Source organism: Brachionichthys hirsutus, unplaced genomic scaffold (genome assembly GCF_040956055.1).
Source record: "Brachionichthys hirsutus isolate HB-005 unplaced genomic scaffold, CSIRO-AGI_Bhir_v1 contig_424, whole genome shotgun sequence".
NCBI classification, from domain to species: Eukaryota; Metazoa; Chordata; class Actinopteri; order Lophiiformes; family Brachionichthyidae; genus Brachionichthys; species Brachionichthys hirsutus.
This window is the reverse complement of record NW_027180347.1, coordinates 83,058-108,165: the sequence shown is the minus strand read 5'-3', so window position 1 is coordinate 108,165 and position 25,108 is coordinate 83,058. Positions and strand designations below refer to the sequence as shown.

The 25,108-nt window shown below is 42.5% G+C and overlaps 1 protein-coding gene across 1 annotated transcript; it reads left to right on the top strand.

The window, feature by feature from the left end:
• Positions 1-4,344: 4,344 nt before the first annotated feature.
• LOC137913829 (cysteine-rich secretory protein LCCL domain-containing 1-like) lies at positions 4,345-14,548 on the top strand. The gene is made up of 14 exons (XM_068757462.1): positions 4,345-4,605; positions 9,796-9,914; positions 10,897-11,029; positions 11,130-11,245; positions 11,379-11,479; positions 11,572-11,763; positions 12,365-12,425; positions 12,521-12,587; positions 12,744-12,874; positions 12,986-13,029; positions 13,127-13,199; positions 13,281-13,356; positions 13,440-13,573; positions 14,497-14,548. The coding sequence occupies exons 1-14, from the start codon at positions 4,345-4,347 to the stop codon at positions 14,546-14,548; spliced, it is 1,560 nt and encodes a 519-aa protein (XP_068613563.1).
• The last annotated feature ends 10,560 nt before the right edge of the window (positions 14,549-25,108 follow it).

Here is a 25,108-nt window from a genome sequence, read left to right as displayed (position 1 = left end):
TTACCTCATATGCGACTTTAAACGTAATAACATGCTGTTGATCCAACATGCCAGACTCTGGCTGTGACCTCCTCCACCACAACGGCTCCTCAGATCAGAATACAGTATGTCTAATCCTGAGACAGACTAGATGTGACCCTTCTCGTTAAATCTGAGGACATAAACTGAGGTGAAGTTGGTTCTATTTCTGTGTTTTCCTACTGCAGTCTTGTTTCGGACGGCCGCACATTTGTGTCCTTGCAGTGCCTAGCAAAGATGCCAGATGAGCGACATCCTGCAGCCACGAGATTTGGGCCAAAATCAATGTCCTTTCAAAAGCACAGTGCTGGGAAAGCACTGCATAATCAGATGGGCTCTCCTTTATTCTAAACTCCCTTTCATACTTGCAGTCAGGAAGCCAACAGAGACATTGGTGTTCATACCGGTGCAGAGCACACTGACCTGTTTGTTCTGATGCACTGTAGTCTTATGTAATTCTTATGATATAATATTCTGAACAAACACAATGCAACCCAAACATGAACTTAAAAAAGTATTAGTATCGGATTTGATGGCAAAAAAATGTTAATTGAAATATCATGTTACTGCATTTGGCATTAATGTGAAGCTTCTTGGATTTAACTGGATTGCACGACAAAAACAAACGTGAGACATCAAACACAGAGAAGACCTATAAACCAGCTCCCAGTGTCTTCAAAATAACAAAAAATTTTTTTTTATGTTTGAGTCTTCTAAAACTGATACAAAATATTACAAAGAGTTGAAATTGTGGTACAACTTTTTTTTTTCATCTTCTCCAGCATGATCTTCAAAAAAGATGCACAATGACTAAAAGTCAAATACTGACACCTGGTGGTCAGTCGAAACATGTAGCAAGTGCACGTTTATGCACCTTTGCGTCGAAAATAACTGCCATTTCACAAATTAAATGTTTAATTAAAAGTATATTGTCTGTATATGTTTAGCAAATCATTCTAAAATGTATGAACACATGAAAAAAAATTACCTGATTAAATATGTTCAAATAATATCATAAAGAAAAAAATACATGAATAATAGAACAAAACAAGCGCCTCACAGAAAGGTCCCAAGCTGGATTTGAACCTGTGACCTTCTCTCTGTGAGGCAACAGCGTTAGCCTCTGTGCTGCCCCATTCTTATATGCTCATCTTATTTTCAGATTTGTTCCTCTTATTGATTATTATGGTGCTCCTATATGACTCTAGAGGAATGGATAACAGATCCAAAGCAGCAACATACTCTGTCTGTGAACAATCACAAACCATCTTTGTGTTCAGTGATGACGGATGCATTGGCATCCCTTCACCACCGGGGGGTAGAGGCAGACAGACCAAGTGAAACAGGCTTGAGGTGGATATCTAAGGCAGCCGTCTGCTGAACACTGCTGATAATGCCACACAAGCAATGATGTAGAACGTCTGCCAAATGACCTTGATGCTCTTTACTCCCATTTTCACACGGACACAGTTCCAATGTTCTGACCTCAATTCGGCTCAACCACAGCCATTAGGGAGCAATGCACCAGATAACAAGTGTTCTTTGAGCGTGTTTGTGTGGCTTGCTGTCAGGCCCAGAGGCTGTAGTCCTGTTGTAGAGGTTGGGGGGGTCTGCTGGGGCTGATGCATTGTGCTGGGTTCAGGAGATTTCTCACATGCTGTGTGGAGGAGGTATGGAGCATCTGGACCCCTGGACCCGTGGTCTATGAGTGACTGTGTGGATGAGCTAGAAAAAGGCAGGGGGGGGGGGGCGCAGGATAAGAGTAGAAGGTGAATATGTGCAAGAGAGTAGAAGGAAGCTTTTTGTGCAAATGCCAGACAGTCCCAGAGACAAGGTCTGATGTGAGAGAAAGGAAAAATGTAAAATATTAAGGGAGACAGTAGAGCAGAAAGTGGAAGACACAAAAGAGGTGATATGCAGCTGCTAACACAATAAATGCAACCATGAAATAATTTATATTGCTTTACCACAGGCAGAAATAGTATATATTTACTGGCACAAATTGTAATAAACATTAATCAGAGAAGGTCTCGTCTGTTACAGATGACTTGACCTAAATTACCACACTGTAAATTATGGAAATCCCTGAGCTTTTGCTAAATATTTCCTTATCCAAACAATTTCATTTTTATAGGTGGGGTCAGAGATGTCCTCTTAGAGCCAGTCTGAGAATACTTCAGCCCCACCTGAAGTCATTTCAGAGTCTAAGCCTATAAAATTATTTTGGGTGTTTAAAATAATTACCTTTTTTTCATGACTCATTTATTTATATTATGAAGACATGTGCGCACACACGTGCACCCTGTCACTCCTTGGCTGCCTGACCTCTCACTCTCTAAAGTGCCAAGCAGAGACACCCATGCATTCTTTTCCTCTCCTTTACACACACACACGTCTAAATGTGGTGCAACATTAATTCTATAGCAGAAAAATTAGTGTGGGGCTGCCCTTCTGGGAGCTGTGGGCAAAACGAGCATATTGCTATTTCAGCTTTGGAGTAAAGGGGGTGGGGGTCGAGCTGGACCGCAGAGAGAGGGCCGCTGCTGGAAGTGTGGCCAAGGCCTCTGCTACTGACCCAGAGAGAAGACAGTAATCCCTGGGTACATGATGCTCAGAGTGTGGTGGGTCCTCAGTGTATGTATGTATATGTGTGTGTGTGTGTGTGTGTAGGTGTGTGCGTGTCTGTTTGTCTGTCTGCCTGTTTATCAAGTATGTTTTGATTTTTTTTAGATACTGTGATCAGAGCTGATCTATTCAGACCCTGAATCACCTGATGAGGAAGGACTTCGGGCCACCCCCCCCCCCAAAAAAAGCATGAAAACATCAGGGAGTCATGGCAACAAGGCGATTAATCATGCAAGCAGCAAAATCACTGGTGGTACAAGGCTGTCTTGGCTGGCGTTCAGTTTATTATGTTTGTAAAATACAAATGATTCTGTCTCCGTCAGTGGAAAGAAAGTCTGCACGGGGGGGCAAACACAGATGCCCGATGAATAGCTAAGTTATGTTTCCAGATGTGCCTGCAGTTACCAGTGAAAAGGACCAGATGACAAAAGACAAAACCTGCTTGTTTCCAGTATGGAATTTGCACTGTGTTGCAGCGGGAGGGGAAACGGTGACGAGTTCAGGAATTGGAATTAACAGGGAGTTGGTTTGTGTTTAAATCTCTCTAAGGGATCATCTGTGAACAGTTAGACTGGGGAGAATGTGGCCACGTTTGCTGCTCGGCTCCACAGAGGAGATAGATCCGATTAAAATCAATGTTTTTGTTTTTGTTTGTTCCTTCAAAGCCAGAGCATCAGTCGGTCGATATCCTTCATGTGCATCTTACTGCTCTGAGGATGAACTGTAGGACTTATGCCTAAAGTTTTACTCTTTTGAAAGTGCAATTCATTCACCATTAACTTATTTTACACTAAACTATTGTCTGTTTTTGCTGACATCCACAGAATTGCTATGAATATTGCAAGAAAAGAGATTGCGCTTTTATTATACTGAACGCGCGCGCGCAAAGGTCTTGCCATGGACTGTTGAGTTGAGTCCAGCCTTTTGGAGAGGCGTGTTTGGGGGCGGCACACTCGAAGCGCAGTCAAGTTGAGGATAAAACGTGCCCAAGTGATGCTTTAGCGGCTGTGGCGCAAGAAATCCCGCAAGGAGAGGGAGGCGGTCTGTCCAGACTGATGACAGCGGAGTTAACCCGCCACACGCAGCGACAGCCCACGCAGCGACAGTCCACGCAGCGACAGTCCACGCAGCTCCACCTGAGCGCTGCAACTCACTTTCAAGGCGCTTTATTTTCTACAGCGGGAGTTTTCTAACAGTCACTCACATCCATCCCACAAGCTCAGGAAGTGGGCTGCATTCCAATTCACTCAAGGTAAATAGTTATTATTATTTTCTATGTGTATTAAATCCTAACTCCCCATTTCTGTAAGTATTTACTAAAGTGCATTTATTCCTGCCGTGCTGCTTAATGTGATTGAACATTTAGTGTGGATTTTAAATAGTTACTAAGCTGTCACAGCATTCTGTTATTTGGGATAGAGAACTAGAAGCGGTTCAGTACTAGTTCTTTTTAATCCACCAGTCTACCGTTTCTACTATGGCGAGGTTCCCCACAGTACTGCACCACTCTTAAGTGTCTGCAAGCCAACCAAAAAAGTTCTGAATTGGCCCAAGTTATTTAGCAAATCTGATCCTTCCACTAATATTGTTTTGCTCACATTGCAGAAGAAGAGTGTCTTTCTGTGCTGGCGCACTCCGAGTTTCACCCCCAGCTGAGTTTGAGAGGATCAAACACCAAAACTATCTCCTGCAAATACCGGGATGAGGCACCTATCTCTGTGCTGGCTGAGGGGCGTGTCTCTCCTCCTGCTGCTCCAGAAGGCCACCTCCATGGTGATGCTGCCAAACTCCACAGGATGGGAGCAGATTTTGGACAAGTATGTGGATGAGGAGGGGGACTGGTGGGAGGCCAAGCATAGGGGGAAGAGGGCTATAACCGACAGCGATGCTCAGCTCATCCTGGACCTTCACAACAAGCTGAGAGGCCAGGTTTATCCTCCTGCTTCCAACATGGAATACATGGTAGGTGGGTGGAGGTTTCCGAAAGAATTGAAAACACAATTCATATTTGTGAAAAGACTTTGACCCCATGCTGAACTCCCTAAGTTTTGCACCCTTGTGGTCCATAGCGGTTAGCGAGTTGAGCCAGTCACCAGCCCCGCTGGCACTTATCCCACTTGGCATGCAACATCTAAGCACCTTCACACATGAGCTCCCAGATACACGCAAACAGACAAGCATGCACCCACATGGCATTGATTGTTTTGCCAATCGAGAATAATTCCTACAAATTGCCAATGATCACAAGAGTATTGCATTGTCATTATATATATATATTTTGTTTGGCAATCATGTGAGCATACTGTGCCAGATCAATTTTCACCGTGCGATTAGAATCCAGAGCATGGCACCAGGGCTTGTTTTACCAGCTGTCCAGCCCCACTAAACACACACACATACATGAAAGTCTGGACTTTTACAAATGAAAAACCTTTCCAGATAAACTAAATTGGTCGGCGCATGCTTGACTGAAAAAGAACATTGCCATGAACAGCGCATATGAGGTACAAATCGATACAGAAAGTAATGATGTTTTATCATCCTTTCATATCCACTTAAAAGGCTGCAGAACAAAAGGCACTACTGTACTAGGGTAAAAGTAAATATACAGTTCCGGCTGGGGGCAATTGGTGGACTGTGTAATTGTATAATTGAGAGGTTGGACTTGAGGACCCCTTGAGTGTGCGCATGCATGTATGTAAAAAGAATAAAAATGCTTGGTCTTCCTGGTAAGGTTCTGGTTGAGGTACTCTAAATGCTGAGCCAGCAGTGCACAGCTCCATTCTACTGTCTCCTGTTACAGTTGGCTGTTTTATTTTAGCTCCAGGGGCACCCAGGGGTGAAATATGGAGAGGAATGCGACTAAAGGACGTGAGGTTACAGGGAAAGAGGGTGAAAGCTGGCAGAGAATGTAATAGGTAAATAAGAAAAGAGATGCATGGATGATGAAGGGCATTTCACATGGAAAGGAGAAGCAGCGATGGTTAGAGGGGACAGAAAATAGCAAATGTGTCAAGTCAAAATAATTGAAAAGAACATGAGGCGTGCGAATACGGGTTGAGGCGAGGGGAAATTAGAAAAGAAAGATGGAAGCATGTGTAAGAAGCGCAAAGACGCCACAATCAAATCTGTAGGTGCCGTTGATTTATTTTGAAAGAGGATCCATATTCCTCAGGTTTTCCCACCTGCTGTATTGAACTGCTGTCACCTTTCAGAAACCTCACAGCTTCCCTGTCCTGGAAGAGTTCATAGACATGCTCCCCTACGCTTTCATGCATGCAGATCCGCACACACACACACACACACACAAATATCCCTGTGGGCATTCATAGCCATTCGCCCATCAACTCTGTTATTGTCTGCTTTTGTATGAAGCCGTAGCCGGCCTGACCCTCTGCGGCAGTCATCACAGAGACACAGAGATAACATCAGTTCAAATCCCCTTCTCTCTTCTCCCTTCATCTGTTTCCTTTTCTTGCCCTCTCTCTCTGCTCCTTCTCCCTTATCCCCGTGGCTCCGTTCCCATTCTGTCATTAGCCGACACAGAGGCCCCCAAATTTTTTCCTGGATAAGCATTCACACTCTGCAGCGATCCAGAAAGCTTCAATGCACATTCAGTAGGTTGGCAGTGGTTCTGCCTTTCACTCAAATGTTGACCCACAGGTATAAACAGACAAGTGCTAGTGTTTGAGAAGCTGCAAAACACACAGGTGACATGGTGGGAAGGCCCACCTGCCATGATGTTGAATCGGGCTTTGCCGGGCTTCACTCAAGTCTGAGGTGGTGGCGATTTTAAGAATCTGGGGCGTTTCAGACACTTTCATTCATTGTTTTGCTTTGAAAACGTCCTTTGATTATGTGACCGTGAACAAAAATGTGCAGGAGTGTTTGCATGGCTTCCCCGTGTGGAAAAATTGAATCACTTTCATAAAATTGAATGACTTCATTGACAGAGTAATTGTTGGACATCCTTTATTCCAGCAGCTTCACCTGCAGATTACCTCAGATCGTGCTGACCAACCGGGAGGGTGTCTTGGGCTTTTCCCCTGGTTTGGCCAGCTGGCTACACCCAGTTAACCTCCAAAGGGAGGGGAAGCTCACTGGCTTGTCCAGATGTTAAAGCAGTAGCTGAATATTATGTGAAAAAAAACAATATTGGCCCTTTCAAATCACCGACTCTGGCTTCAAAATGAAAATGACACTCCAGTGAAGCCAAAAAAACAACAACAATATTTAAAAATAGCAGAGATGCCATCCTAATTCTACAAAGGTGGAGAGTCCCTAAACTTCACCTTTGCCTTTGGCAGCTTGATCTGGTCTCGGAATGTCACACACAGGAAATGCAACAAGGCGTTCCCTTGTGGGAATTCATTGCCCACATTGAACCTGCCCTGGTGCCAAAAGTGTAGTTCTAGTCTTATCTGTGCACCACAACCATGACTCTAGGCACTTCCTACTGTTTTTTTTAACTTGGTGTGCTGTCCTCACTCCTGGAAACTTACTGGTTTCAGGAGGAAATGTGCTCCAAGGATATAAAGACGTGTTTGCCATAGATCAGCTTTAAAATCTATTGTTCAGCTCCCTTTACAGAATGTCCTTTGTTTAAGAATTCCTCAAAATCCTGCTTTCCATTACTTGCTCACCTCCCTCATAAAAATTGGGGCACTTGTCCAGACTGCTTTCTGGAAGGAGTTGTATTTTTTTTTAGAGCTGATAGGTTGATATTTTTTCTTGCTGTTTCTTGTTGTTATTGATCATGTGACTTTTATTAACATTTCCATAGCATTATAAAGTAAAACCAACCCAGACCAAATCAAAATATCAGGATAGACCTGGCATTTATCTGCCTGGCCTGCTGGAAGATGATGTGAGCTTCATTGCCTCCCTTGCCCTCTCTGTGAGGTTTCTTATTTACCTCATCGACCTTTTCCTCAACTTCACTTTCTCTCATTCCCATATTTTTCCCTTACCTTTTTCCTGCATGCACTATTGATTATGCAAAGGAAATCCAAACTTGCAAACTCTCTGGAATGTAACCAGATGACCCAGGAAGAGAGAGAGAGAGAGAGAGAGAGGGGGGCTGGCTGGCCTCAAATGACGTGTTAAACAAAATACACAATGATATGTGCACAGTGCTGAAAGAGTTTAGCAAGAGAAGTGTTTTCGTTTATGGGCCCCAGCAAAGGTGTGGCCAGTGTGGACGGTGGTGCGTGATGGGGGTCTTGGTTACAAGATCTCCCCCGCTGGGTTGACTGCAAACAACCACAGCTTGACAGCCTGGCTGCACTCTGCACTTGGATTAGAAGCTGAAACATATCCGTGCTGTCACCATATTCTGATCCTGCCATTTCTGCAAATTTGAGGACACTGAGTTCAGGGTAGTGCTTTTATTTATTATTATTATCATGTCAAATTTGCTTCAAGACCAACACAGATCATGTCTCCAAACAGAAAACAAAACATTTTAGCCAGGAGTTTGGTGATTTTGGGTCTGAAACCCATTTGTGGCTTGCAACCTTAGTGCTTTATGACCCATAATGAGTCCTAATTGGCCAAAAATATTGTATTCACCCTGCTGAAGTATGGAAAGTCCTATTTTTGTTGTGTGTGTGTGGTTTGCAGATCGTTTGGCAGCTCAATGCAGCATGTTTTAGTGCTTATCAGGGTAGACATTGATTTTTTTTCTAAGGAAATCGAAAGGGGAAATGGCTTAGATAGAGAGCAAGGTTATAACTAAATGGCTTCCATCTTCATTCTTTCACTACAGATGATGATCAGGCTTAAATGTCCAGGGTGTTTGTGTTTCAGCTTCATGAGCAATCACACCAGAAAAAAGGGACAACCAGGAATTACAAAACAGATAATGAAAAACCTGCTTCATTTACAGTTTGCAGCCATAAGAGGCTTTCAGGAAAAGTCCTGTTTTAGTCCTGGATTTGTCAGTTATAATTTGCCTTTAGTGTTAAGACAGTCCACTGGCCGCAGCAGACGATGTTGCGGTAACGCCGTCACACTCTTGTTGTAGGCGTAGAGATAAATGAACATAAGCTCCACACCGCCGTCGGATTATTTGTTCCATATTTAACAAGATTTTGTGTCACAATCTTACTGAAAGCACACTGTCCAATAATAGCAGGCTCTGCCAATATTACCTGTGTGGCACTGATAAAAAAAAAAAAAAATGCATCCGCTCAGCAGCCAAAGAATTCCCAGAAGAAAGTGCTCAGAGTTAAGACTTAATTTGCGGCACTGCCAGACATCCTGTTGTTAGGAAGGTGTGTGTTTCGGGAATAATGCAGGGTACAGCAGTTGTTTCTGGTCGGCCTGAAAGTGGGTGACGGATGATGTGGGAAGGTGGTGGAAGTGGGAGTTAGGAGTGTCTGTTATTAGATGGGATTTCAGTGAGTGTAAGCTATGACTTCCAGGCCCCATAGTGTGAAATGTGACAATTTCTGACACCTCTGCTGGTATGCTAATAATTTCTACATGCACGTGCAAAATAATTGGCCTGCTACATTAGATAGCTCACCCTGAAGGTGAACGCAAAGGAATCCAATTGGAGAAGCACACAGTGTCCTTCAGAGGAAGTGCAACTTGGTGTTATTCTAACATGTTTTTATTGTAGAAGTAGGTCAGCCCAGAGGAAGGACGATCTTTGCATTCCCCAAAAAACCAAGAATGGGAATATGATCCCTTAGTATCCAACCAAAGCCAAACTTAACTGAGAGGGCATCTCAGAGAGCGGTATGGTGAAACAAAAGCGTGCACCCAGACATCACCAGAGACATATGGAAGGCATTACTGAAGGAAAAACAGCTTTTTTCGACTAACACTCTAGCGTCAGGGAAAACCAATCTGGGGAAAGTCGGCTGAGCAGCAATCAGAAAGTCCAAGAGCTCTTTATTCATCAGCAACGGCGCATGAACATTTTCAGTGTGGAGGTTTGATTCATTTGTGTCCGATGTCTGATTGATTGTCATCTCGCAGCTCAACTTGCACACATGCAGTTCTACCGTATGACCCACCATTGCTATCTTAGAGTCCATTAAGTGGCAATGCAGTGTGTCGCAGTGGATCAGTTTATACCCACTTCTTCTACCTCTGAAATATAATCCAGAAAATGATTTCATGCTGCTCTCATCTCCCGTGCAGGTGTGGGATACAGAGTTGGAGCGTACTGCAGAGGAGTGGGCTGAGACCTGCCTGTGGGAACACGGGCCCGCAGGTTTACTGCCGCAGATCGGACAGAACCTGGGAGCACACTGGGGAAGGTGAAAATAGCAGCACACTCCGCTTCTCTATTCAAAGACCTTTAACTTCATGCAAAGATTGAAGGACAAACAGCTCTGATACATTTTGATGCTGTCTTTTAGCACAGAGAGTGAGAATCGTTTGATATTCAGAAAATTAAGATGAAATATTAAGTGTGTTCTTGTTTTTCTACACTCTTTATTTATCTGTAGTTGCCTTGGAAGCATCGTAACCACATTCCCTAACCCACTGAGCTCAGAGGCTTCATTCTAAGTTTCCTGTTGCTGTCTCAGTTTCTCATCCTCGTTTACAAGACTGAGATACTTGAGCTCCTTTTGTTGAAGCAGTTGCTCCTCCAACCTCGGGGGACCAATCCTCCACCTTGGAGTGTCATCTTAGCCACTTCACACTCTGCCAAACAAAAGCAACAGAGCGGAGACACAAATCTGAGGGCTCAATGCTGCTACAAACATTTGATTGTTCACTTTTGTAGTGGTATTAATATTTGTATCTGTAAACGGCTCTGAATTACAGAAGAGCCTCTTGTTCCGCATCTAATCAATCATATCCTTCTAGAGTCAAGATGCCCTTTTGACTCTAATCAGAGTAACTAGGAACACCTGGTGCTAAATCAGTGTCAGTCATGGCTACTGCAATCTGCTCAGACACAAACGCTTGGTTGCCAGCAGGAATCTTAATAGATGTCCAAACAGATGTGTCTCTGTTGCTGCGCGTTACCAAGGAGCACTAACTACATGTGCTGTTAGGCTGCTCAGTCTTGCGGAGTGTTTTGTTCTGCTGTGTAACGTTATCATTCACACATATTTTTGTATGAAATAAACACGTGATTTCTTGGCGTGTACATCCTATAATAATGACAGTTATCAAATTATATTCTGCTTCCATCCGCTGGGTTCCTTACCTACGCTGATGGAAGATCAACACAACTGAAATGCGTTTTGAGACGTTCCGATCCTAAATGTGCTTTTTTCCATCTCTCAGATATCGTCCACCCACCTCCCATGTGCAGGCCTGGTACGATGAAGTGAAAGACTACTCCTTCCCTTACCCTCAAGAGTGTAACCCCCATTGCCCCTTCAGATGTTCCGGCCCAGTTTGTAGTCATTATACACAGGTATCTACGTCTGGACTGTATTATTTTATCTCCACTTTGGAGTTTTGTGTCTTTGTTTTAGGCTATATAATCAGTTTTTCATGGTCTGATTCTTTTGCAGCTGGTTTGGGCCACCAGCAGTCGGATTGGCTGTGCCATCAACTTGTGTTACGACATGAATGTGTGGGGCCAGATCTGGGCTAAAGCTGTCTATCTAGTCTGCAACTATTCACCAAAGTAAGCATATTAGTTGTCCATTTTGATGGGACAGAATCCTTTGCCCCTGATTTATGAACATCTCATCCAACAAAAAATGACTTGAGCATGCACATTCTGCTCAGTAAACCGTTCTATTATATGACCTGAACAGGGGGAACTGGTTGGGCTATTCCCCTTACAAACATGGGACACCATGCTCTGCCTGTCCCCCCAGCTATGGAGGACGCTGCAAGGACAACGTCTGCTACAAAGGTGTGTCTGGGGGAAACCTAGATTGAGAGGGAACAAGAAAACCAGAGGAACATTCTGCTCATTATAACAGGCTTTTGTGATTTTACTCAAAGATGACAGCTCCAACCCTCCAAGAGAGGAAACAGAAGAAAACAACTTTATTGAGCCAGAGGCCCCCCGCACGCCACAGAAGCCCTGGTCAAGGGCTTCTGAGCCTGAGTCTCCCAGCCTCCCTGCCCCGGCCCCCACCAAGCCCCCCAAGGAGGACCTGCAGAAGAATGAAGTGGTCAACACACAGCAGATGTGTAAGATGCCATTCAAGCGTTTATGCTGGATCTAGTTTCAGTTCCAAATGGGGGGGGGGTATAGGATCTGTTTTGGGGTTGAGCGGTGCATAGAGTGGCGAGAGATATATAACATGAGCTAGAGGAAACATTATTTTCCAAAACCGGGCTAGAGAATTGAACAAACGATAATTTTTAAGTACACAAAAATAAAACTCAACCGGATATATTTTTCTTGCAATACATCTTTTCTGTCCTGCAAACTTTACCTGTCATCTCCCCGATTAACCTCGACAGTTTCTTAAGTGTAGCTAAAACCGGGAGACGAGATCTATTTTAGCACGAGCTCCAGAATGTGTGTTTTTCTTTGACCGGCTGAGAGGGGTGGGGGGGGGCGGGGGGCTTCCCCTCTGCAGTGCGAGGGACCTGTCGTTGCTTCCTCTAATATTGCTGCCCACCATGAGCCTTCTTTTAGGAATTCTTCTCTTTGTTACTTAACAATGTTCTTCACTAGCTTTCAATCAACTCAGGCTTTCAGAAACAGGTCGACCGCATCGGAGAAGCAAATTCATGCATTTCAGTTCCTGTTCGGCAACTGAAAGCTCTTTCCTGTGTTTTTCAGCTCAACTTGTGACCTGTGACACGAAGCTTCGAGATCAGTGCAAAGGAACACCATGCAATAGGTACAGTTTGGATGTAACGTGGTAAATATAACAACACAGAATGATGTGCACAGTGCAGTTCACGTGATTGTCCTGTTATTATTATTAATCCGCAGATATGAGTGCCCAGCTGGGTGCCTAGATGCTACAGAAAAAGTAGTCGGGACAGTATATTATGAAATGGTAAGTGAACAAGATGAGTAATGCAAATTATTCAGTCTCTCTGGGTGGATTCAGTTCCTACACCACTCAGCTAGCTACCTGCTTACAATAGCATCAAAATAAAGGTTTTTAATATAGAGTGAATGATGTTGCACAAATAAAGTTTTCTATTCTCAGCAATCCAGCGTGTGCAGGGCTGGTCTCCACGCGGGCGTCATAGATAACGATGGAGGATGGCTGGATGTGACGAGACAAGGCAGAAAAGAGTTTTTCATCAAATCCAACAAGAATGGAGTCCAGTCCTTAGGGTGAGACAAAAGTAGTAGTAAATGTCATCACCTCTGATGACAAGAATACTAAGGTACAATCAGGAGAAGGGAATATAGACTAATCTCAAATTTGTGGGATTCCCTTGACAGAAAGTATCAAAGTGCTAATTCCTTCGCAGTTTTCAGAGTTCCAGGTGAGTCTAGCAGTCGTGTAACACTGATTGCAACACTTAATTTTTTTTTTTTTAAACAAATTGCACCTTATAAGATCATCATTATTATTTCTTGCAGTCACATCCATCACATGCGAAACCACAGTTGCACAGCTATGTCCGTACCAGAAGCCTGTAAAGCATTGTCCAAGGTATGAAGCTGGTTCGACACCACTTTAATTCTCCAGCATCATGGAAGTTTGTGACGCTGTGTTCACCTGTTCGCTTTTCAGGTTGTACTGCCCGAGAAACTGTTTAGCAGAGAATCCTCACATATCCAGAGTAATCGGTACTGGGATATACTCGGATGTAAGTCCTACTGTTAAAGGATAAGCTGATTCCAGACTAGGGTCATCATCACCTTGAAGTTACCTTTCCATTTCCATCTGCAGAAGTCCAGTATATGCCGAGCAGCGGTCCACTCTGGAGTCGTCAGGGATGATGCGGGAGGTTACATCGATGTGATGCCAGTGGACGAGCGGAAACGTTACACCGCCTCATACCAAAATGGCATTTTCTCAGAGAGGTAAGGGATGACCAGTGTGAATGCTGTCTGCGTGTCGCGTACATTTTGGGGCGGATGAAAAGATTTAACTTTCATAGGTAACAAAAACCTCACATACACAGTCAAATCTATTAAAATGAAGTATCATACAGAAAAATCTAATATATTGTCATAGATTGTGAAGTGAGGGTATTGACCAAGTCAGCATCGTGTTCCACAGCTTGGTGGAAAGTGAGGAGGTTCCGCTCTCTCACACGGAACAAGTTTTTTCAAGATGTTGGCAGCCTCTCATGACTGAGATTGGGAAAAGGATTTGCATGCATCCGTTTTGAAATCATTTATTTCCCTGCAATTAGAGCGGAGGAATGAGCACATCCTAATGTAATGCTGGGAGCAGTTTGTTTTTTAGTCAGTCAAAAAAGGGCGACTGGTGGACAAGAAGCTAAATGTAGTGGCTCAGGTAAAGCAAAAAAAATCAATAACACAAAGCCTGTGCAACGATTTTATCATGCTGAGTTTAGAGACATTAAATTGCACTTAATTTGAATTTGTGCCGTCATCTATTCTACAGCATTGCCATTGTTAACATGACCTGTGTAGAGGACACACACATGCATAAAGCCTCATTTATTCTATGGTCTCTACTCCCTCTCCTCCCCGCCACATTTATCTTTGCAACTCTGCTGGGATGGCTGATGCCTGTTAGTATCTGCCCATCATTTATCTGAATCCTTTAACTCCACAAGTCTGTCTTTGTTGGATCAACACATGAAGGCAGCCTCTGTTTGTGTCAAAATGGCTGTTTTCTCGTAGAACGCCGACCTCTGTCTGTCATCAGAGTGTCAAACAACTCACTGATGTGGGTCATTTCTCGTAAACCTGAAGTCTAGCTGTGTCTCTCTGTAACAGACTATCTCCATCACTTGTTTCTCTCTTGCTTCCAGCCTTCATAACCCTCCGGGAGGGAAGGCATTCCGGGTGTTCGCTGTGATTTGAGTGCTCCAGAGTGCGGCTTCACCAAACAGAAAGTACACTTGGGCGGCTGAATAGGCGGTAATCAAGCTCTGTTGTCAAACTCCATGACTGAACTGTTTCTGGCTTTGCTCCACTTCACGGGTTAGAGGTCATCTCCATGGCAGCGTAAACCCAGCAACACAACTTGATGCACAATGAAGAACTGCCAGTACTCACGTGCGAGTACTTTTCATCTTGTCATCTTTGGCTGGAAGTGTTTTGAACTGTATATGTGTCTGAATATTTTGTTTATGTACATATTTGTTGAAGGTATTACATCTGTTTTGTCTTTGTTACATTGACGTTTCATTTTAACTTTTAGCTGTGCTTGAGTACTGATAGAAATACTATATGTCATAATAAAGGCACTAATAAAGAATATTATTTTTTTTATGTATTAAATCTGGCACATTTTTTACTGGTGCTCTGAGGAGATTTTGTGTATCACACTTTACTTTTGTAATGATTGGGAAACACATTGTTGTGCATTTATTATTGTATGGTTATGCTTTATATTATAAAGTCTATATTATGGATGCTGCTATATGTTTTGTATTGTTGATAAAAGCCACCAGTTTGATGGGCTTTAATGTCTGGTTATTTAGCTCAAGGTGGTTCAGTTGAAACTCCCTGCAGGTCAGGAAGTGCTCATCCCTCACAGATGTCATTCTCTCCAACCTAACCAAAATGCCTGACTTCATCATGCATCGGATTTAACTGCATCTCGCTAAGCTCTTGTCAGGTTAGTTTTTACGTCAGTCTATGTAACCATTTTATTTCATAAAGTATGCCGAGGAATGATCATTTTAAATAAAATGTATATATATTTGTTCTCGCATTGTTTATTTGATTTATTTATTTACTGCATTATGATGTTTATCCATCCTTATTCTTGTAGTTGAGGTGATTGTATTTTACATACATTTGCAGTTACACAAACTGGTTCTAATGGTTTCTATTATATTCAAAGTTTCACAATTTAATCTGACTTTAAAACTTCAACGTAACTGGTAGCATATTCCAAAGATTTCATAACACTGCATTCCAAAGAAAAGTAAACATTTAGCAGAGACTGTCTACTTCAAACTTAAGTTGTACTTCCTGCTGAAAGTCTGTGGCGGCTGTGGGGCTAGATTGGCGTTCCTATACATATTTCTATTCCTCAAGTTTGTTTTCTAAGTAACACGATTATTGCTTGAGTGCATGTTTACTTGTGCTTAAACCTCAAACACCAGACAGCCTCAAATTCATTTCACCCCAGGCACAGTCTAATATAAGCCTGGCATGACTATTTTGAAGTTGTAGAATCTTTCTTACAAACTCTAACTGAAGCTGAAACTAGGAGACCATGTCCGCAGAATGTTGTTGATGGTCCTTGAACAGTCCACGTGATACGGGCCATTCTGCACTCATATTAAAGTTGACATATCTGCATTGAAACCTCATTGGCAGAAAATCATTTCATATTTGGTCTAACCCAGCGGATAAGCCATGCAGGGCCAGAACAACAAAGATCAAAGCCCCTCAGGGAACCAGTAAGGAGGTAGGTTTTGTGGGCAGGATGAAGTCTGAACCCAATCCCACAAACGTCGAGATTCACTGCTGCACTTGAGGAAGGAATTTCAGGATGTAGCGCTCTCATCACTACGAAACAGACGTAGCAATTATGCACCCAAATCTTTTTAAAGTGGGCGGGTGCGGTATTAAATGTTCCAGCTTTCCACCTGGAGTTTGTCACCAGGGAGTCGTCACCCCTCAGTTTCTTGTGCAGCAATTGGGCGAATTTGACCAGTCAGTAATGGGCTCCACCATATCCATGTCTCACCTTGTTATGATGTCTGAAGGGCTGCAATAGGCTGTGACTCAAGCTGCCAGTATCCGTTATTCCCCAGACAAGTGCTGCTGAAATTTACATGATGGGTTGAACTGGCCTGGTGACACCAGTGAAACTCAACATGCACACAGTCAGTAAATACTTTTTGTATGGGTTTTACAGGTTGTGTGTGTGTGTGTGTGTGAGTCGGTGCAGGTCTTCAGGATTTTGACAAATGTTATCTTATATACATCCTATAAATGCCTCAAAACACAACATAATGTTGAAATTCATGTGCATCCCTACACCATCATGCTTTTATTAAAGCTCCAACAGGAGAACAGGCTATAAAGTGATTGATAGGCCATCTATGCGCTCACGTCCTGTGAGAGAAAAGAGTGGCATACATCAGACAGGTGTCAAAATTCCCAGCGGGATGGGGTGATGGGTGGCATTCAGGAGCGCTGAAGAAAGAAAGACAAGAGAACAAGCAGAATAGAGAAGGCGGGGGACAAAGGAAAGGGTAGAATGATAACCTGAAGGCTACATGAATTACCATATGTTAGCAAAAAATTATATCACTGTCAAATCTTTTCCTTGTGGGCGAAAGATACCAAGGGCAATTAAAACAGTGTGGGGGTCATAAATAATGATCTGGATACATTAATGTTTGACTGACAACCTGTTAAGTTTACTCACGAATCAATCCAAGCATTGAAATCTTTTGAGGCCTATGAATGATGCAAATGGTCATGAATGATGGATAGTTGATGAATCTCCATTTTTGTTGGAAAAAAAGTGAGACAAAAGCCTTCTTTGAATGTAGCTTGACCAAACCAGAATTGGTTTACATGTACTCGCTCTATAGGCCTCTTGGCTCATGACAAAATCACCAACGATAAGTGTTAAATACCTAAAATGCCTTTATTGATTAGGGCCAATCAATAAATGTACTTTCATGCCTATATCCCTTGCTTTTGATGACAGCATCCAATCTTTACCATTGATCCGTTTTTGCTGCCATTTCAGTATCAGATGGGAAACTTAGGCCCCGACTTGAACCAAATGACATTATGCAGTGGGCGCACATTTTATAGATTCTTTTGCAAGTTCAAATGGTAAATCTGCAATTGGCATCACCGGTATCTGTGCATTCTGCTCACGGCTGCATCTCGTGACCAACGAGGTCATCATTGCATGGGTAAAGTTTCCGTACACCTTTGTGGGCACAACTTTTGGACATCATGTGCTGTGTTTCTCATCTTTACCAAACTTTTTCAAAAACACAAAATAGAAATGTCATTAGATAGAACTTGGGATAGGTCCTGTTACAAAGCTACGCACTGCAAAAAACCACGTCCAGATAATTAAAGGTGCAACAGATTAGTCAAAGGGGATATGTTGCTGTGTGCCTTCATACACAGTAGATGGTGCATTAGAAGCAAAACTGACAGAGAAACAGCCTTAGGCCCATTAAGGGCCGAATAAAGCGAGTACCGTGAAGACAGATGGGATGAAAGACAAGCTTGCAGCTAGTACAGTCTGCATGGTGCACCAGTGTTTTCAGTCTGTCGTTTCAAATAAGGAAGGCCATTAATAACCTCCTCACAGTGCTTTGCTCAGCTGCAGTCTGGCGCTTCTTGCAGAGCTAAATGTGGCGCTGCATGGCAGCAGACCGGCAGACTGTGTCAAAGAGACAATATAAACCTGAGGAGAGGCAGGCAGACAGTTATGAGCCGCCGAACTTCCCTGTGTTGCATGCTCTGTGTCTGCTCTGCATATTCGGCTTTAGTTGTATTTTTTTTCCACTTGTTCACCTGCATGTTTATGCAGTGTGTTTGTGCCGTGTATCCTACTAGGGTTGGATGTGAATCAGATAACACTGATGCAGTCAGAGAAGCTGTCAACACCGAGGTGAAAAGTCATGGTTGCCAGTGGTAATGACTATATTCCTTCTTGTCAAACCTTTACTTTGGCAGGTGAAAAAAACAAACAAAATAAAACATAAAATTTGACAGGGAGTGGGCATTTTCCCCTCATGATCCCAAAATATTATATAGCCACAGTGTAAAAGTGTTTTTGCAAAGATGGAGTAGGTACTTTGTCAGAGAAAAATGAAGTTTTTCCTGAGTGGCAATGTGACTCATGCTATAATTATAGAGTTATTTTAGTCTTTTAAAGCAACCCTTTGACCAATCTAAGAAGCATTTGCGACAACTCTTTTTCCTGTCACCAACGCACGACTGAAATTAAAAATTTACAATATATTAAAATGAGTTCGACATCTGCCAATCAGAGGTTTGCAATGGATGCCTGTGCGGTTCGCTGTGGAAAATGAACGTATTCCGCCATTAAACCATCAAACTTGCGTGGAGTTGCATCCTGACTATTAAAAAGCTACGAAATGTCACATGGTTCCCTCATTGGAATGATTTAGTGAGGGGTGATCTGCGTGGCCTAATACTGTCACACCAACTGCTACCTTTATGTGAATGCAACATGCTGGTATAAGATGTAACATGAACCTAAGCGATGCTCCTTGAATCCTGGATCAACAAAGATCCTTTGAAGCGACACGATGCCAACAACTTCGATTTGGCCAGTGTGTTGTAACAGTCTAATTGCGGAAGGCATGCACCTCTTCACAGATCAAGTTCTTCCTCCTTTTTTCTGTCCAACAAAAAACAAAAGGAGCCTTTCCATGACAAAACAAATCTGCATATACACATTTGGGCCATTGTGCAGTCTCATTGTCTTCTTCCCCTTTCTACAAAGCGTGCAAACAGTAATTAGAGTACATTCATTTTACATATTTCGTGACAGGGAAGACTGCCGTCTTATGTGAAATGCTTTTGTTACCAAGGAGAACGACTACTCATCAGATGATTTATCTTCAACAACAAGACACTAACACATTCCGTTCTTGTATAAAAGGTTGTCACACAAGTCGTTTCATGCTCTGGAAACAGATGTTGGCCACGTGTAACAGAAAAACAAAAAGTTCCTTAGACAACAACTATGGAATAGGGAAAATTATACTTCAGGTATTTCCCCAAGAGGGTCTGGCTGCCTACCAGACTGCGCTGGTGTTAGACCTACTAGTGACAATGAAAAACGCCAACATCACATTATTGACATCAAGTCTTGTTTCTGAACCAAATGTTAAGGCAGTTATCTCCAGATACCTGATGAATGTTTCATAGCAGTCTTACACAGTTCTCATTTGTAATAGTGAGAACTGTCAAAATGGACAAAGGCTTCCTGTTCATCCTCCAGATGTAAGACAGTTGAGACTGCAATAACGATGAGAATAGTAACAAAACTATACACAGCAAAGTGGCATCAATCTTCACACACAAACCCAGTAGAACAGAGGAAATGGATGGGCTTTCAAATAACTCTACTTAAAGGAGGTGCAGTCAGATGATCTGTGCACGAAACAACCAGTAAGGAAAATGCATGTGGAGAAAGAGCTGAACCAGAATATAAGATGCTTGGCAAGACACACGGAGGGACATTTTAAAAAGCTGCCTACAGTAGCGTTGAGGGTCACGGCCAACAAATACGGACATGCATGACGGGCACACACACTCCTCTGCATTCAGTCACAACACAAGAACGAGGAAGTGGGACGGTTCCTTCAAAAGCCCAGCGGGCCCAGAGGCAATGGGAGCATGGCTTAGGAAAAATGCAATGAAAACCTGACTTCATTTAACAACATCAAAAGGAATTCCTATAATTAGCTTGTTTAAAGGGTTTTGTATGACCCAGCAAAAAATGATTCCTGTTGCAGCAACACATGGTACAGTAGATAGACTTGTTAGATGTGGGCAACATTATCACGGACCAAGGCAGGTAAGAACCCAAATGCATGACAGTAGCAGGGAAATTCAGAAACTGAGCTTTATGGTTCTTTACCAGGTAGTCAGTCCAAACCAGCAGACAAATCCAGATTGGGGCAGGCAATGAGGCAGTTCCAGAAATCAGCAAGGGTGTGGTGTCTGAGCTGAGAATATGTAGAGTCAGGAATGATGGGAGATTAGCTGCAGGTGAGCCTGGGAGCACAGGTGACTGGAATGAGTTGATTACAGTAGGAGCATGTGGAAGACAGGAGAAGTTAGTGCATGGAAAATCACAGGCCCGCCTCAAGCTGTGACAAACATACCAAATAAAATTCTGTGACAGAAGTGTACCAGAATATTTATTTTGGGATCATGGTCAGGGAGCAGAGGGTGCAAAACCTAGAGAAATGCACCAAATCAAGCATCAGCGAAGGGACACAAAGGCATGGAGGAGGCTGTCCTCGGACTCTGACGTCATCGCTGACCTTTCGTGTATTTACAGAGGAGGTTTGATTTCCACTCTTTTTTCCATGCTCACACATGAGGCGTTGTGAAGCGTGCCTTGGAGGTAAAAGAGTAGCTTTGTCCCAGCCTGGATGGTGAGCTCCGGAGTCATGTGCTCGTGCCAATCCCAAAGAAGGGCCACAAGCAAAGGCCATTGAAAAAAAAAAGAAAGCAGAGTTACCTGTTTTACTTTAAATCTGTCAGATTGAATAAGGACAGCCAATAATCGACAGCGCTCCACCTGTAGTCGTAGCCTTGTTTGATCTTCGTTATCAAAGCTGTTTTTCCAGATAGAGTTGAGAGACAGGACAGACAAATATTCATGACTCTCCATTTCCTACACTGTCACAACAAATGAGATGCACGGCGATAAAGATCTTGCTCTGCATTTCAAACGAAAACAAACTACAAAGCATCTTCATCTTCTGTTTTGGGGCGATGCAGCTTGTGTGGATTTAAAATGAACATGATAAATCAATGGCAATTTAAATGAGATATGTTTTTCTTTTTTTTGTGCAGCAAGGTTAATCTGCTGCCACAGAACTTATATATTGCTCATTCCTCACCTTCAACAAGTACAGAGATCTCATTATCACGCAGTAGAAACATGAATACATTTATACAGCCCATTCAAAATACTCCTGACACTGCAGACAATATTGCCCTCTACAGGACATGCATATTAGTCATTCTTGTCTGTCTCCATTATTTAATTTAATTTTGTTTTTATTTTTTCGGGGGGGGGGGGCTGGGCTGTGATGAATTTAAGAAACACAGCACAGAGTGGCACAGTGAGGCCATAGATTTCAAGACCTCGGATTGCACCATTTTGACATTTATCACATCCATGCCCAATTATTGAGAGCATTTGCGGTTTCCTTTAGCATGAATCCAACGAGGCTGTATTTAGTGGTTGACCCTTAACATTACTTCGCTGTGGAAGACGCAAGCAAAAGAGAAACATAAACAGTGACGTGACCAAAAGAGTTGGAAGGACGTCTACAATGTGACTACAATTTTAAATTAATGTATTCTTACAACAACAAAAAATATGTTTTATTGATGTAAAATTGAATTATAAAAAAAATCATAAAGACTGATTAAATAATACTGTTGAAAGATCTGGGATGAATAAATCTTAGGACTATGGGCTCTAACTCATCTAAAGAATGAGTAAGTTGTGAGAATGTGAAATGATCACATTAAAAAAAAGATTTGGAGCAACACACTTTATTGTCTCCAGACTCATCTGCATGACATCTATAAAAGGAGGATGAAGGAGAAACAGCTATAGCACCCTTGTGGAGCAGACACCTACTCTGTGCAACCCCTCCATCTTCTATGAGGGACTGAAAGTGATGAACTGCGGATTTAGCCTTCCTCAGCTCATATGAGAAGTGCTACAACAGCAGAACAGAACTCAAAGATCCATTCCAGGGTTCTGCTTTGCTGTGACACAAGATGGACGACAATTTAACTATGCAGGGACAGACTTTTCCTAGGACTTGTCCATTCCTTTTTTATCCTTTATCCTCTTTCCACTCTTCTTCATATATATATATTTTTTTCCCACTGCTTGACTATCCTCCCATTTCTTCCACTCATTCACTTTCCTCATCCCTCACCCGTATCATTAGTATGTCTTCACCATTGACTTCTAAAGTGTAATATCTACTTTAAGGCAATGGACAATTGCAGTATTGTTGTGAAAGGGACTGCTGACAAATTGTGTTGAGGGGAAATGTGCAATAATAATAAAGATTCTATTCTATAAGTTCTTATTTGGTATTGTGCACTCGTTACAATTACTATCAAAGATCCTCTATGAATGCAAATGTAACCATGATCTCATTTTAGATGGCTGGAAATGAAAGCGGAACACGGTGAAAGGTTTTCCCACTGGATTGCCTTGCAAGAATAAACTTGCGTAAGCAGACACACAAATTATTGTTATCCTCAGCTCTTCTGATAACACTTTCTGTTAATTGCAAGAAACCCTTGAAATGGGTTTACACACTAATCTCATTTGCTTGCCCACTCTCGCAACTCACCTTGCAGGGAAGGACAGAGAGGCCCTCCAACCACGTCTACTTCTAACTGTTGCAGAGTAAATCAAAAATGTCATGGACTGATCCTCTGGGACTGCACACAACCTTTGCCGTCCTATATTGTGTGACTAACCAACGTCCTCCTTGGACCCACTGAGCTCAGAACAGCTCACATCTCTTATTCTAAGAAATCTGCATTTCTCTTCTCTGTCCACGCTAGCCTTTTTCCCCCTCCAGGCATTTGACATTTAATCAAATCAAAATCCCATTTTGCTCATTAACATATCAGGCTGATATGTTATGTTGCTGTAAAAAAGCTTAAGTAGAAGAACTTAGAACAGAACATAACTCTGCCTGTGTGATCTCTATTTTCGCTCCTCCACCCACATGTGAAAAGGCTTACCTGGCAAGCAGAGACTAGAAAGACATTTCTCTCCTTCTGTCACGCACCCCCTCTCCCACTCATTCACCCCACTTATCTTTTTAGAACGTGTTAATTATTTAGTTTGTTGTGCTCGTGAATGCTTGCCAAATAACACTGATTTAAACTAAGCACCTAATGCAAAGCAGCTAATTTCAACAAACCATCAGAACCCAAAGCCTATCATTTTCTTTTTCTTAAGTTAAAAAAAAAAAGTCAAGGGTACTTTTTCTTTTTTTGACATTTGAGTGCCTTAATGGATGACTGTTTCTCTGTATGCCTTCCAAGAATTAATCATCATAGACGTGAAGGGACCCACATAAGTGAGGTGGAACGTCTATGAAAAATTGCAATGAATATGAGGTCAATACCTGATAAATTGCCACAGTTGACAAGAGATGTTTTCTACAGCTCAGCAGATTTCGGCCGCTTTCTTCATGACCTTGGTGAAGGTCCCTTTGCTCTTCGGTGCTTCTCAACAAGTCTGACCCTGCTGGCAGTCATTCATGTATGTCACGGCCATATGTTGGTTTTTGGGACGGCTTGCAAGGCAAGGGTCTTTCTCACCTGCATCCAACTAAGTCGTCAGTCTCGTGTCACGGCAGGCAATTACTTATCCAAAAACAATGACAATATTTAGTGCACTGAAAATACATTGATGCTGCCAACATAGTTTTCTTCGAGAGGGATGACACAGCAGGAGAAAGGGGGTGGGGGGAATGGAACAAGGCCATATTGTGCAAAGAGGATTATGAAGACAAAACAACTTTGGCAAGTCTTAACTTTGAGGACACAGCGGGGGAGGCGTTAGAACTTTCAAAGTCGAGTTGTTGTTGGAGGGGTAGAAAGGAGGGAAAGAACAGAAAAACACAGACATTGCGTTTTACCTCTCAAATCAGAAGCTGACCCTTGACAGACAAGCACTTTTCAAAGAGGCGGCCATCAATGCAAGCTAGACAAAGTGAGGAGGGAAGCTGAAAGTGAAAGCTATCACGTAATCACGGATTTCTGAACATCTCTTTTACATAAACTAACGCTCTTGTAAAATTTTAATCAAGGTAAGCAATGACAACCCCTCACATTAATATACCTGAGACATCTGCTCCATAATACCTCGGATTTCACTCTCTGTGATTGCAGAATGCATCTCTCTACATTCTGATAATGATTATAGCTTCGGCAGGGATCGAAATGTGTTCCTCCGCTTTGATTTTCGGAGCTTTTTGATTGACAATCTGCAGCATTGTGCGTGCACTATTCAAGCTGCAGGAAGTGGTTGTTTGCTTTGTGAGGCTTGGTAGACTTACAATTCATTTGGTCCTTTAGCAGGCCACTGGTTTTGTCCTTATCTGATCCTTTAGTGAACTGTCTGGTTTTATTATTCATGCAATCAAACAACTTCAGTTCTGGGCCTGCTAATAATCACAGATCATGTTGCTCACACACACTGGTCATCTCAAATTGTATTTCCTTATTAGTGAAAATTGTGGCAATGACATTCATACTCAACTAGGTACAGAATGTTTTGCAAATTAGACAGTTACACATTTACATACTTTATTCGAGCATAATATTGAAGATAAAAGCGAGGGCAGAATATAAATGAAATGTGCCACTGTCAGCAAAATCAGCTATCCAAGTCCCAGCTCAGTTATTGAAGAGTTGCTCCAGCCATTTTTTAACACCCCCTTCTAAAAAAAATCTATACAATTCCCATGTTAAATCAATATTTATAATCACTCAGATGTTGTCAGTGAAAAGATTTTATTTCCAAATGAAAATCGTGATGCTTCTATAAATCAGAAGTGGTGTCAAAGAAGCACAGGAGAAAGATTCAACTCACCTTATGTCCTTGTACGAAGGACTTTCAACGGAAACAAGCCCGCAAGGGCTTTTTTGAAATGCTCCTCTTAG

Bases quoted from the DNA above. Each gene is read 5' to 3' on its own strand.
- LOC137913829 (XM_068757462.1), top strand. From the start codon at position 4,345: ATGAGGCACCTATCTCTGTGCTGGCTGAGGGGCGTGTCTCTCCTCCTG. The intron at 11,764-12,364 runs GTAAGATGCCAT...TGTGTTTTTCAG, and splicing joins GGTCAACACACAGCAGATGT to CTCAACTTGTGACCTGTGAC. The intron at 12,875-12,985 runs GTGAGACAAAAG...TTCCCTTGACAG, and splicing joins AATGGAGTCCAGTCCTTAGG to AAAGTATCAAAGTGCTAATT.